The 13,761-nt window shown below is 34.4% G+C and overlaps 4 protein-coding genes across 5 annotated transcripts in view; 2 read left to right on the forward strand and 2 right to left on the reverse strand.

Moving 5' to 3' along the window:
• Positions 1 to 3,398, reverse strand: part of LOC103856262 (peroxisomal (S)-2-hydroxy-acid oxidase GLO5) — a 382,149-nt gene extending 378,751 nt beyond the window's left edge. The window contains exons 1-10 of the mRNA XM_033273611.1: positions 2,775 to 3,398; positions 2,612 to 2,658; positions 2,445 to 2,522; positions 2,231 to 2,355; positions 2,089 to 2,155; positions 1,939 to 2,001; positions 1,782 to 1,851; positions 1,597 to 1,697; positions 1,367 to 1,471; positions 213 to 1,218 (exon numbers count right to left, since the gene is read on the reverse strand). Of these exons, the coding sequence (XP_033129502.1) occupies positions 1,030 to 1,218; positions 1,367 to 1,471; positions 1,597 to 1,697; positions 1,782 to 1,851; positions 1,939 to 2,001; positions 2,089 to 2,155; positions 2,231 to 2,355; positions 2,445 to 2,522; positions 2,612 to 2,658; positions 2,775 to 2,937 (1,008 nt within the window). The 5' untranslated portion in view covers positions 2,938 to 3,398 and the 3' untranslated portion in view covers positions 213 to 1,029. The remainder of the gene's footprint in view (positions 1 to 212; positions 1,219 to 1,366; positions 1,472 to 1,596; positions 1,698 to 1,781; positions 1,852 to 1,938; positions 2,002 to 2,088; positions 2,156 to 2,230; positions 2,356 to 2,444; positions 2,523 to 2,611; positions 2,659 to 2,774) is intronic.
• A 2,688-nt stretch (positions 3,399 to 6,086) lies between these two features.
• On the forward strand, positions 6,087 to 7,771 carry LOC103856280 (protease Do-like 5, chloroplastic). The gene is made up of 7 exons (XM_009133385.3): positions 6,087 to 6,478; positions 6,555 to 6,689; positions 6,783 to 6,845; positions 6,929 to 7,018; positions 7,096 to 7,218; positions 7,311 to 7,473; positions 7,560 to 7,771. Exons 1-7 carry the CDS (start codon positions 6,206 to 6,208, stop codon positions 7,664 to 7,666), a joined length of 954 nt encoding a protein of 317 aa, XP_009131633.1. The 5' UTR covers positions 6,087 to 6,205; the 3' UTR covers positions 7,667 to 7,771.
• LOC103856271 lies at positions 7,669 to 8,535 on the reverse strand. 2 transcript variants are annotated; one of them, XM_033273945.1, is made up of 2 exons: positions 8,364 to 8,535; positions 7,669 to 8,201 (listed from the first exon to the last, which is right to left on the reverse strand). In XM_033273945.1, the coding sequence occupies exon 2, from the start codon at positions 8,168 to 8,170 to the stop codon at positions 7,829 to 7,831; it is 342 nt and encodes a 113-aa protein (XP_033129836.1). In that variant the 5' UTR covers positions 8,171 to 8,201; positions 8,364 to 8,535; the 3' UTR covers positions 7,669 to 7,828. The 2 variants fall into 2 exon arrangements, with proteins under 2 accessions (XP_033129836.1, XP_009131621.1); XM_009133373.3 differs by having other exon boundaries at positions 8,368 to 8,530.
• Positions 8,536 to 8,789: 254 nt separating this feature from the next.
• Positions 8,790 to 11,831, forward strand: LOC103856291 (KH domain-containing protein At4g18375). Its single transcript, XM_009133397.3, has 8 exons — positions 8,790 to 9,200; positions 9,286 to 9,885; positions 9,998 to 10,429; positions 10,504 to 10,722; positions 10,806 to 11,069; positions 11,140 to 11,186; positions 11,273 to 11,369; positions 11,458 to 11,831. The coding sequence occupies exons 2-8, from the start codon at positions 9,316 to 9,318 to the stop codon at positions 11,587 to 11,589; spliced, it is 1,761 nt and encodes a 586-aa protein (XP_009131645.1). The 5' UTR covers positions 8,790 to 9,200; positions 9,286 to 9,315; the 3' UTR covers positions 11,590 to 11,831.
• Positions 11,832 to 13,761: the final 1,930 nt, after the last annotated feature.

Here is a 13,761-nt window from a genome sequence, read left to right on the forward strand (position 1 = left end):
TAAATGGATATTACTCTTTTCCTCGTCGCTATTGTTCTCGACAGTTGATCTTATATCTAGCGGGATCACTGTTAGGTTACTCCTGAGCTGAAAATCTTGCCAGCCTCTCTTTTTTTTCCAATCATCAATTTCTCCCATAACAATCTCCAAGATCTGATACCACGAGGCATACAGTTTCGAAGACAAAATTGTTCTGCATTCATGGATAATACTAGGCTCTATGGTTTCTTACACCATAAGAATCCAAAGAATTATTGGAGCCAAAGGAACAAGTGATTAGTTGGATAGCAGCGCCTACATATATAGCCTGGACATGGTATGTTCTGTGGATTGGTGAATGGACATATCTTTTTTCCACATATATACAAGTGGTTCATTTAAAAGTTCCATAATAAAACAAGCCCAAAATAGTCACCAGAAGTGCCCCGCTGAACACCATCTCTTCTATCTAAGTGTTTATGAAGCATATGAATATGAAATTTATTCAGTCAAAAACCAGTATTTACATCAAGGTGATGTATCTGTTTGTAAGAAGAAATAAATCAATCAGAGAATAAAAAAGTCAGTTGAAAGAACCAACTGAAAAAGGTAACGGTCTTCTTCTTTCTTTTTTTGCAAACCAATATCTGATGCAATCTTCACATTTTGCCTCCCAAATCTACCACAGAGATGTTTCTCATGGTTTTGTCCACGATTTGATGAGTCGCAGTGGAAGAAACTGCGAACACAATTGAGAGTAACACTCTAGCTTCTCACACACGTCACTTTCTATTTACCAGGCACAATTGGGAGAAAGCTCGTCCAAACTAGAGCTAGAAAGATGGAAAGAAAAACCAAAAAGTTCTGATTGGTACAACATATTGGAGTGTGAAATTAAAGACTTACTTCAAATATCATATATGCAATTCTTTTTACTCAAATGTAAATTTTTATTTTAGTTCGATGAGATTATTACTTCATATATCCAACCATCCATCTCTTCTTTTGTTTTCCTCGATGATTATTAAACCAAGTGATCAATAAGATTCCCTATAGCTTGGCCGGGAGGTAATGAGGAAAGTCCCAATCGGTCTTGATGTGGTTTCTACTGATCTCTCTCAGAGAACTGCACCCACTTAGTGCCATTGTCAGCTCGAGCTCATCTCTTAGCATTTGCAGCATCTTCCTCACTCCGGCCTCTCCGTCCGCTGCAAGCGAGAACAAGGTTGGCCTCCCAACCTAATCAACATTTAATAATTAGTTACATGTCGTGTAAAAGTTAGGGAGAGGCAATCAGTGTTACTACTCATGCAGAACCGAAATGAAAAGAGAGAAAACATGGGGAAAATTATAAGAGCTAAAGAGTGTGTTTGATGAATGAACTTACAAAGACACCTGAAGCTCCTAGAGCCAATGCTTTAAATACATCTGTTCCACGGCGAACCCCACCGTCAAGAAACACCGGAATCCGACCCTCCACGGCTTTAACCACCTGCCATTTTTAAATTTGCTTGGTACAATCAAATTTAAATATCCATAAAACAAATATGAAAAAAATAAGCTGAAGTCATTATTTAGAACTGTTTTTTTCTAATGTAAATGCATTTAGAGGTTAACCTCTTCAAGGGCCATTATAGTTGGAGGGACATAATCGAGCTGACGAGCTCCATGGTTAGAAACTATAATCCCTGCAGCTCCATATTCAACGGCGACCCTTGCTGCCAAAATTTCAAATGATCAAAAGAATGTTCTCAAGTTTCTTTTTGCGAATTTAAAGTAAAAAGTTTGATGCAGAGTATTACCATCCTCAGCTGTAAGAACACCCTTGAGAATTATTGGCAAGCTTGTGATTGATTGGAGCCACTTTATATCCTATAAGAAGAAGAAGAAACAAAACCAGCTCAGAGAAGCTGAAACAAAATACTTGCCAGCTGAACAAATATTGAGACATATTCTAACCTTCCAGCTAAGTGATTGATCAACTTGACTTGCAGCATAAGAAGCTAGCCATGAGCCATCGGTCTGCAATTATCAACAGAAACAGATAGTGTAAAGGTATTTAGCTTCTAGATCCATTTTGTATGCTTATTATATCATTGTGTCACTGACCTTATCTATTTCCCCAAGATCCAACCCTTCAAAGTTCTTCAAAGTTAGATCTCGAGGAAGCGCGAATCTGCGAAAGATAATATCCATCAAGGTAAGCAAAGGATCTCACAAACTTTTATATGATGGTGTGAATTTTATTCACCTGTTTTTGATGTCGGCTTCTCTGCGTCCAAACCTAGGGGTATCTACAGTAAGCGCAATCGCTGTGAATCCAGCTTCTTCAGCTCGTTTCACAAGCTGTCTAACCACGTTTCTGTCCTTATAGACCTGAAATCAAGAGAGAATCAATAGCCAAAAAAACATCAAATAGGGAAAATACATAGCTCGTGTGGACAAAAGGTCATGTGCATACTTACATAGAGTTGGAAGAAACGAATACCAGGTCCTGTGGAAGCAACTTCCTCAACACTACAAGTAGCACATGTAGATAAAGTCTGAAAAAATACCAAAGAATAATTAAAATGAATGTAAAAAGGAGATAGCCAATAAGATGTTGAGAGAGAGAGAGAGAGAGAAGCAAAACCATGATCGTTCCAGCAGCGGAAGTAGCTCTGGCGGTTGCAAGCTCGCCTGCAATGACAAGCCATTTCACATAGTGAACGTTAAGGGAAATGAGATTGCTTTTTTTTCCTTACAAGACATCTCAAGAAGCTACTCTCATATAACATAACTCAAAAAGGACTTACCATCAGGGTGAGCCATTTTCTGCATTGCTGTAGGAGCAACCATGATTGGCATGGAAATGTTAAACCCTAAAACCCTTGTGCTCACATCAATCTCGCTTACATCTTTGAGAATCCGAGGCCTAAACGTTTTTTTTTTCAACATATGAAAAAGGAAAAGTAACATTCCCCCAATACTTGAAAACAATTTATAAGGAGGAAAGAAAAGAACATATGGGTTCCCTTACAGAATCCTGGAGAAGGCGTTACGATTCTCCTGAAGAGTCCACTGATCCTCTGCACCAGATGCATAGTAATCATAAACCATCTTTGGTAACTTTTCCTTTGCGATCTTCTCGTATTCCATCACGTTCGTTATCTCCATTTCCTTTTTTTGTAATTTCTGCGCGGGATTACACGGAGAGCGTCTTGGTGTTCTTGAGAAGGTGGCGAAGAATACTATAAGACGAAGTCACAAAGTAACATACGTCTCTGTACCCCAAAGTTATATTTTAACAGTGATGCAACTATTTTCTTTGTTTTTTACACAGAGCTAATTCATGCATGAACGCTAATAATCTACTCATGACCCAAGATAAATTTTATATAAATGAGATGATTTGTTACCTTTTACATTATTATATTCTTATATATCCCATCCCCTATATATTAAAAGAGAAACATTACAACATATTTTTGTAGCCACATGTCATCACCACAATCATTCTAAGAATCCTTAGAAAAATATGTTGGTCCATATAAATATATAATAAATTTTTTTATTAAACTAACCATAAATTAATCATAAATGTTTTTCATTGTTTCCTTAAATAAAAATCACAGAATTACCTAATGTGGCTAAAGTATATATGATAATTAATGATTTTGAATAATAAAGATTTGATAAAAATCAGTTTATTCTCTATCATTTTTAATTCATTTTAAAATAAATTAAATAACCACATTAACTATATAATAAAAATTTAGATTTTGCCGTATATGTTATATTTTGAATTTTAAAAAACGAATATAAATGACTAAAGTTGTTAAAAATCTCACACTGAAATTTTTGTGATCCATGGTTTAAAATTTATGTTATAACAAGATACAAATGATTACGAAATTACATAAGTAGGAAGTCTCATTTAATAAATATCAGATATATGCATATTAATATTTTTTAAAAATAAATTATGTACCATATAAAATACATAAGTATTTTAATTTCGAATATTATTTGAAATTTTTTGATAAACATTTTGAACAATTATTAACAACTTAATATTTAGATTTTAAACTTTGCATTGAATGTTTTTAAAATTATAAATTACTAAAACTATTAAACATCCCATAAATTTTTTATTGTTATCATTGATTTAAAATTTTTGTTATAAGAAAAATACAAACGATCAAAAATAATATGAGTATAAAATATTTTTTAACCGATGTAAATATTAAAAATGTACTATATATCTATGTTAATATCATTTAAACTTAATTTTATAACATATAAAATAGAAAAAAATATTTGTCTGGATAAAAAAAATTTATTTAAGTATTTGTACCAATTTAGTTATATACGTAATAGTTACTAAATTTTTAATTATTCAATATGTATTTATTATTTTATAATATGTAAAAAATATATAATACTTAAAAATAATTTATATATAATATTCATTCCGCGCAATGCGCGGGTCTTAACCTAGTATATATTATTTGAGAAGCATTACAACATTTTTTTGTAGCCACGTGTCATCACTAGAATGATTCTTAGAATCCTTAGAGAAATAGGTTGCTCCATCTAAATATATAATAAGTTTTTTATTAAACCACAATAAATACATTATTAATGTGCTTCGTTATTTCCTTAAATAAGATTACGGAATTGCCTAATGTAGCTAAAGTATATATGACAATTAATGATTTTGAATAATAAAGATTTAATAAAAATAAGCGTGTATTATAATTATATTTGTTTAATTTTAAGCTATTAAAATAAATTAAACAATCATAGTAACCATATAATAAAAAAAAAAATTTGACATCAATAAAAATTAAAAAAAAATATTTATATATTATAATTTGAATTTTTTTAAAACGAGTATAAATTTCTAAAACTGTTAAAAGTTTTACATTCAAATTTTGTGATCTATGATTTAAAATTTTTTTTTGACATGATACAAATAATTAAAAAATAATATAAGTTGAAAGTCTCATTTAATAAGTATCAATTATAAAAGATATATAAATATATGTATCATTTTAAATTAAACTATATGCCATATAAAAATACATAAATATCTTAATTTTGAAATTTACTTTGAACATTTTTTTGATAAAAAATTTAAAAAATATTGACAACTTAATTTTTAAAATATTATAAATTACTTAAACCATTAATCCCACAGTTAAAATTTTGTTATCACTAATTTAGACTTTTTGCTATTACAGATACAAATGAAAAAAAATACGAGCAAAAAGCATCATCTAATAAATATTAATATTAAAAATATATCATATATATGTTACTATCATTTAAATTTAATTATATATCATATCAAATAGAAAAAATATTTTTTCGATTTATAAAATTTATTTATATGTTCGCACCAATTTAATTATATAAATAGTAGATAATGACTTTTTAATTATTCAACATATATTTATTATTTCATAATATGTTATAAACATATAATATATAAAATAATTTATATATATAATGTTCATCCTGCGCAAGACGCGGGTCTTAACCTAGTTTCCATATTATATGAAGTGTCAATAATTGGATATAATCACAAAGCATGATCAGTTTCTAACTAGTAAAGTCCACTTACTCGTCATGACTCATGATGAATCATGACCAATGCGCTTATGACTGTGTATACGAGACTTTGAACATCATCTCCCACAGCTCTGTGTTTCAAATTTTAACTTCTGCTGTTATGATGATTAGTGTGGTATGGAAAGCAATGTTGATTTCTAAATGTTATGTAAACCTTGTAAAATGCTAGAAATATCATTAGTTACAGAAAGTTCCAAACATATGACATACTGATTTGAGCAGCGTTTAAATTTTGAGGAAAAAAATTAACATTCTGATAGTAAAAACAATGTAGTATCCTAGATGGAGTCAACTACAAAGACCTTTGTAACCAAAATAAACATTTGATGAAGATCAGATATAAACAAGCAATCTCTTAGAATATGATCTCATGCAGCCCCACACGACCAAACGTTACTTATCTCTATATTTTTTTTTTGACCTCAAGATTAACCCGGTTAAGACATTGTAAAGGATAAACTAAAACCAAAACCATAGAACTGTTTCAGTACCGAACCGAAAAAACAAACGAACCTATACCATCCGCCTTATCTCCTCTCTCTGTGTAAGTTGGTGGTGGTTAAGCGAGTGCGAGCCATTGTAAGAGAGCTTCAAGAAGGAAGAAGAAGCCATGATGGACGTGGCTCTTGCTTCTTCCAAAGCTTGTTCCTCAATCTCCTATACTTTCACTCCATTCAGCCGGTCGAGTTCAGTGTTAGCTTGCTCCGGTTCGAATCCTGATCAGAGAAGAAGAACCGTGATCTTCGGTTCGAGCTTAGCCCTCGCTTCGTCTCTGCTCGCTTCCAATCAGCAGAGATTTCCAGTGGAATCTGCGATCGCATTGGAACAACTGAAAGAAGAAAAGCTTGAGGAAGAAGAAGAGAGAAATGTCAATCTCTTCCAGGTTTTTGACAATCTCGAAACTCCTTTTCTTTTGTCCGTAGAAAATAAAAATCTCAAAACTTTTGCTGTTTTGACAGAAAACTTCGCCTTCTGTTGTGTACATCGAAGACATTGAGCTTCCCAAAACTTCCTCTGATGAATCCAATGTTGAGGATAATGCAAAGATCGAAGGGACAGGTTCTGGCTTCGTTTGGGACAAGCTTGGTCACATTGTACGCACAAATGAAAAAAAAAACTTACCAAACCTCAGTCTCTTGTCTGAATCTTTGTAAAACTGAAAAAGCTTGTTTCTTGTACAATTGTAGGTGACAAATTATCATGTGATTGCCAAGTTAGCTACAGATCAAAGTGGATTACAACGTTGTAAGGTCTCCATCTTCTTTTATCCATTTGCAGCACACGCACAAAAAAAACACAAAGCCAAGTAAGTAACTTTATGGTTCTCGTGCAGGTATCTCTAGTTGATGCCATGGGGACAAGATTTACCAAGGATGGGAAAATTGTGGGTCTTGATCCAGACAATGATCTTGCTGTTTTGAAGGTAATCTTAAGGCAATATGATGTTGAAGTCATATACTTGTATGCATTGTCCCTTCTTAACTGCTGTTATGCACTCAGATTGAAACCGAGGGACGTGAGTTGAAACCTGTTGCTCTTGGTACCTCCAGTGATCTACGCGTAGGTCAGAGTTGCTTTGCGATAGGGAATCCGTATGGATATGAAAACACTTTGACAATAGGGGTAAGCGTTAGAAGAAGATCCCTAGATTTTTTATATGAACATTTCACTTATAAGGGGATTTTGATTGTTTGGTTATCATGGGGATGGTGTAGGTAGTGAGTGGGTTGGGAAGAGAGATACCTTCACCCAACGGGAAGAGTATTCGAGAAGCTATTCAAACAGATGCTGACATTAACTCAGGCAATTCTGGAGGGCCATTGCTTGATTCTTATGGCCATACCATAGGCGTCAACACTGCCACATTCACCCGCAAAGGTTGATGATGTTCCCTTTTACCATAACCAAAACTCTGTTCTTCCAACATGAATCAGATCTTAAAGTGAAGAGTTTTGTTGTTGCAGGGACTGGTATGTCTTCCGGAGTGAACTTTGCCATTCCCATTGACACAGTTGTACGAACAGTACCTTACCTCATTGTGTATGGAACAGCTTACAGAGACAGATTCTAAAGAAAACAAACATCTTCTCTATTAAATGTAAATATAAAACTCCAAAAGACTTCCAATGCATGTATACATTTATCTTCACAAAGTAACGTGAAATCATTCATCATACAATACAAGGACATAATGAAGAGACCAAAGCTCCGGAGACATTCTATCATCAAGGCTCTACTCTTTGAGCTGAATCAACGAAAGCTGTTCCTCGATAGAGCAATCAACATGGCAAGAGGTCCTGCAAGAGGCAGGGATGAGGATCATACCAAGACAACGCTGTTCAGTAGGGGAAGGAGAGGATCTTCTGATGCTGCGATACTCAACGGTGTCTTGGAGAATGATGTTTCCTTGTTTGTCAATGCAGTGGAAACTGCCAAGGAAGAATCTCCCGTCTTTGATTCCAACGAGCATCTGGCGGAACAAGAGCTTCCTCACTCGTGCTATCGGATCTAAACTCGAGTCTTCAGAGGTCGACGCAGCGACGGTGGTGCTTCCTCCTGCATCTATTTGTTCCATTTTTCACGACAGGCTCTTGTTCTTGTGTATGCTTGTACACACGAAAAGAAGAACAATCAAAAGTTATAAACTTTCAATCTTAGAGATGGAAATAACCAAACTTTGAATCTTAGAGATGCAACCAAGGCCTAAGAGATACATAGAACCAAAGAAACAAAACAAAAATCGAACAAGGAACCAGAGAAAAGATGATGTACGTAGTAGCAGTCTTCAGAGCTTCAAAGACGAGTGCTCGTGGAACCGTATGACTACTCTTAGGCTCCGATTCGCAATCGCAGCTGAGACAATCGTCGGAGAAGACGAAATAAGATAGTTGAGTTTCTCTTCTCCGTCTTTAGGGAAAGGCGAGAGAGAGACATGGGCCAAGGGTCCATTATCATTTAAATCAGAAAGCCATATAAGAAGCCCAATTCATTTTTTTTCTTTTTCTTAATTCTTTTATTAATTTTTTTCTTTGTTTTCGGCTCTAATTTGTTCATATTTTTATTTTAAAAAAAATTATTATTTTTCGTTTAATGATTATCTTGATTAAGAAACAAGTACATTATAATTTAGAGACATAAAAATATTTATTAAATTATTAAATACGTGGTAAATTGGAATTTATAAATAATTTATAAACTAATACTCTCTCTGTTTCATATTAAGTATCGTTTTAGATTTGTGCACACGGATTAAGGAAACAATTAATTTTACATACTTTCTATATAAAAATACAATTACCTATATACCTAACTATATTTCAATCAATAGAAAAATAAATAACAGAATAAAATTAATAAATTTTGTATTGAAAACCGAAAACGACGCTTGTTTTGTAACGAAATTAGATTTTGACATTTTGTAGGGGTTTTTTGTCGTAGTTGCACGAAATAGGGTCTTATTGGTCAATTCTGAAGTAACAGGACCAATTAAGAAATAAAAGATTTGGGAGGCCAGTGCCCCCGAAGTGATAAAAGAATCTATCCTATCCGCCGCCGGCCGCCGCCATCCATCTTCCGGACGATCTCACTCAATCCACATCATCTCTGTACGGACATCAAAACTCTTAGATCGAATACATTGTCTTTCTGTTTTCTCAATTCTATCTTCTGATAATAGATTGCTCTTATCAGCAACCTTTCTCTGTGCTTATCAATCTCACAATGAGTGACCGTAAGAAACGAAAATCCAATCACAACGACAACAACAATCAAAGGAGGCGAATTTCAAACGATAACAACGAAACCACCAACAAAGAAGACCTCGTAATCTACAGAATCCTCTGCCCCGTCGGAATCATCGGTGGCGTCATAGGCAAGAGCGGCAAAGTCATAAACGCCATCAGGGACACCACCAAGGCCAAAGTCAAAGTCTTTGACCAGTCACCTGGCTGCACCCAAAGAGTCATCACAATCTACTCTTCGGTTAAGGAGAAAGTCGACGTAACAGAGACCGAAACAGAGCCTCTGTGCTGTGCGCAAGATGCTCTTCTCAGAGTCCACGACACGATCGTGAGCTGTGTGGAGAGTGCTGGTGGTGGAGAGAAGAATGGTAATAAGAAGGAGGAGTGTCGTCTTTTGGTTCCCTCTAGCCAAGCTTCTGCTGTGATTGGTAAAGCTGGTGCGGTTATCAAGAGCATTAGGAGAAGAACTGGAGCTAGTGTTGAGGTTGATTCTAAAGATGTCTCGGATCCTTCTCATGCTTGTGCCTTGGATTTTGACAATGTAGTTCTGGTTAGTGTCTTTTTTTTCAATTATGTTATTACAAAGAAACATTAGTGTCTGAAACTCTAATTTTTACTTACTTTCGGCTAGTTTTTTTTTTAAATTATGTTTTGGTTTTTAGATATCTGGTGAGCATGAATCTGTGAAGAAGGCTCTTTACGCTGTTTCTGCTACCATGTACAAGACCAACCCTCGTGAACAGATTCCTCTAGATTCAACAACCGTGCAAGAAACTCCAGCTAGTGTTGTGATTCCAACGGAGGTTTCTAGTTATGTCTATCAGAGGGCAGGTGTTCCAACGTTTGTGAATGCATCTGAGTTTCAGGGCTATGCAGAAACCACTAGTCCTGCTGTGTCTCATGGTTTTGGCGGGTCTTCTGGATCGAAAGAGCTGGTTTTGAAGGTGTTGTGCCCTGTGTCCAGTATCGGCCGTGTTATCGGGAGAGAAGGTTCAACCATTAATGGAATGAGAGAAGCGAGCGGTTCTCGTATTGAGGTTAATAAAGCAAATCATGGTGATGATGAGTGTGTTATTATTGTCACCGCTACAGAGGTTTGATTCCACTTTTTATCATCGTTTCTTTTTGTGAAGTGTTGTTTTTATATTGTTGTTTGTTTGTTATTCAGTCTCCTGATGATATGAAGTCTATGGCTGTTGAAGCTATTCTTCTTCTGCAAGAGAAGATCAATGATGATGATGAGGAGACTGTTAAGATGCAACTAATTGTTCCTTCCAAGGCTATTGGATGCGTTATAGGGAAAAGCGGTTCTGTCATAACCCAAATCAGGAAAAGAACCAACGCCAGTATCCGTATCTCCAAAGGGAATAACGATGATCTCGTTGAGGTTGTTATGATCCTTACCAAAGTTCAAATCTTTTCTCCTTCTTTTGATTTATATTCAACTTCGAAATCTCTTGTAATCATTAGGTATCTGGTGAAGTCAGCAGTGTGAGAGATGCTCTCATTCAGATTGTTCTAAGACTCCGAGAAGATGTTTTAGAAGATAGAGGCAGTGTCTCTGCTAGGAATCCTCCTTCAAGATCTGATCATTCCGGTTTTACACTTCCTCCTTTTGTATCTTCTGTTCCAGAATATGCTTCTGTAGATTTTGATCAGAGGCGAGAGACAGGGGAAAGCAGTTTGGGAATGGTTTCTTCAGACAGATTCTATGGTTATGAAAGTAGTTTCCCGGTAAGGTCACATATTGAGTTCTTCTGATTCTCTTGGTGACATATGTCTTAGTTTTTATTTTCATAAACAGGCAAGAGATCATGGTTTGGTATCAGTCGGTCCATACTCATATGGAGGGTAAGTTTTTCAAACTACAGCAAAGAACTTGGCTTCTTCTTTATCACTTTGTTTCAAATGGTTTAAAACATTTTCTTTATCTATAGATTGTATCAATCTTCTGCCTTGGAGATTCTTGTCCCGGCGAGTGCAGTGAGTAAAGTTATCGGCAAAGGAGGAGGCAATTTGGAGAACATAAGAAGGGTCTGTTTTCTGAAATCTTTATGATCATTACTTCGGTTTGTTCCTTAGATCTTTTTTGTCATTTGGTAATTGCATCTCTGTCTTTCAGATATCAGGAGCGATGGTAGAAGTTTCGGATTCCAAAACTTCACACGGTGATCGCATTGCTCTCGTATCAGGCACACCTGAACAGATGCGTAGTGCAGAGAACTTGTTCCAAGCTTTTATTATGTCCACTTGAAACAGTCTCTTAACTCTCTAGCTTTGTGGTGAGTTCTTTCTCACCTCGGTTTACTGTAACTGTAGGAGAAGTTGTTTAATTAATAACAACCCGGAATACAATGATTTTCCGGTTTAGCGATCATGTGTCTATGAGCCGTGTACCGTAGCGTTGCTTGTTATTTAAATTCTTGGAAATTACATGCAGAAGACCCCTCTATTGTTTATTATAGTTTACTTATTTTCCCTATAGTTTTTATTTTATTTTCACAACCCCGTACCAGAAACTAATTAAAATGCAGCTATGCAAGTACGTAAATTCTTGAACGGGCCTTGTTGTGATTTAAATATAACGATGTATCATTTTCTATCATATATGTAAATAAAGATACTCGTACTGTATTTGACACCTATATTATATAACTCTTCTGTACATTTTGTTATGTTACGTAAGAGTTTGTGTTCTGCACATGTACACACGGATGATTAACAAACACTGACATATGATTGGTTGGATTTCTCATTTATAATGTATAAACTTTGTACGATCATAACAAAAATAAAAAATAATACTGAGAAATAATAGGAGATTGATGATCTGGAAATCGTGTTACAAATCTATTTAGCTGGATGTTATTTATTTATTTTCTTGAATTATGATGCAAGGATATTATTTAAGGAGGAAGGATCTTAGATGTTTCATGAATTTTCATTTCTTGAATCCTACTGTATTTTCGAGTTCTGTAACTTATGTTGCTGCTTTTGCATTTAATAGTCACATGTTTCTCTGATGTATTCCATTATTTTGCACCAATCCATACCTATATTTTATTGTAATTTTCTCTATATAATTCACACAAATATTCTACTTAAAAAAAAAAGCTTTCGTTTATACAACTTTTTTTTAAAAAAAATCACTGATTTCTTGTGGACATACATACTTTAAGTCTTCATTATCTGTTATTGAATCTGGATTCCAGAAAAAAAAAAGGTTACGACGTAAATTATGTAATGTACTTTGGTGAACTTGTACGGACGGGCAATGCTGCATTTTTACGTCGACGATAAAAAGTAAAAACGGCGGGGCGTGCAAAGTAAGAATGGACACATGACACGACGTGCATGTGACACCAATATCTGCGGCTTTTGTTACTTCCCTGCTAAGTTTCTCCTCTTATTGATTCAGATCTAAATCAATGCTCTGTACTGTGCCATTTCAGATTCCACACATGACTTGTCTAAATGCATTTTACATATCTCACTTTCTCTTTTCTTTATCTGGCTTCCAATTATATTATCACAGATCATATTGTTAATTAAATTATAGTAACCTTATTTTACTACCATAGGACAACTGATATTTGTAAAGAATAATAAGAACATAAACTAAAGTTTCAATACCAAAATATAAAAATAAAGAAGAATTGCAGAGTCGAGATAGATAATCTCTTTCCTTAAATCTTTAAACGCCCCGTAGTGTGACGGTTTTATGGCGCTCAGATTCCCAAGATACAACTGCAGCATTGTTTCTGTTTACCATCACCGAAAAACAGAATCTATCGAACCTATTTCTGTGATGTACTCTCAGACTCAAAATAAAAAAAAATACTAGCATAACTATTCTGAGTGGGAGAAATGTTTCTTGATTGTATGAATGTGTGTATTTTCTAAATGGCTCACAAGCCTTTATATAGAAATATAATGAGAAGCACAAGTTTCATTTTTCAACACAAAAATGAAACCTCCATAGTGCACTAATGGAGTTTTTAATTCTTGTCATTATTATGTGAATTTATTCCACATTTTGACCAAGAAATTAAAGAATAAAATTATTATTGTTTTGACCAATTCAAACAAAATAATATACTTTAAAATGGATTTCTTTTTTATATTTTATCAATATAAAAGATCAACATATATTTGGTTTATAAGATTAAGTCAATGAACATGAAGTCCAACTAACAAATCAAAAAACCCAAATCCAATTTCAAATATCCAATGTGTGTATTTGCTACTTTATACAAGTTTTTCAAATCACACACACTAGACCTCCATTTCTCATTCAAATAAAACTTATTTTTTGACATATGAATACATTATTCATAATGTTCAAAAAATAGTTCCAACAGTAGTAACAAACACTAGGAAATTCCATGAAGACGGGATGAATCTGGAACTCTAAATGTTTGTTTGA

This window comes from Brassica rapa, chromosome A01, assembly GCF_000309985.2.
Source record: "Brassica rapa cultivar Chiifu-401-42 chromosome A01, CAAS_Brap_v3.01, whole genome shotgun sequence".
Classification (NCBI taxonomy): Eukaryota; Viridiplantae; Streptophyta; class Magnoliopsida; order Brassicales; family Brassicaceae; genus Brassica; species Brassica rapa.

Coding starts and splice junctions, on each gene's coding strand:
- LOC103856280 (XM_009133385.3), top strand. CDS start 6,206: ATGATGGACGTGGCTCTTGCTTCTTCCAAAGCTTGTTCCTCAATCTCC. Junction 7,019..7,095: donor ATGATCTTGCTGTTTTGAAG/GTAATCTTAAGG, acceptor TTATGCACTCAG/ATTGAAACCGAGGGACGTGA. Junction 7,219..7,310: donor AAAACACTTTGACAATAGGG/GTAAGCGTTAGA, acceptor GGGATGGTGTAG/GTAGTGAGTGGGTTGGGAAG.
- LOC103856271 (XM_033273945.1), bottom strand. CDS start 8,170: ATGGAACAAATAGATGCAGGAGGAAGCACCACCGTCGCTGCGTCGACC.
- LOC103856291 (XM_009133397.3), top strand. CDS start 9,316: ATGAGTGACCGTAAGAAACGAAAATCCAATCACAACGACAACAACAAT. Junction 11,187..11,272: donor GGTCCATACTCATATGGAGG/GTAAGTTTTTCA, acceptor CTTTATCTATAG/ATTGTATCAATCTTCTGCCT. Junction 11,370..11,457: donor ATTTGGAGAACATAAGAAGG/GTCTGTTTTCTG, acceptor TCTGTCTTTCAG/ATATCAGGAGCGATGGTAGA.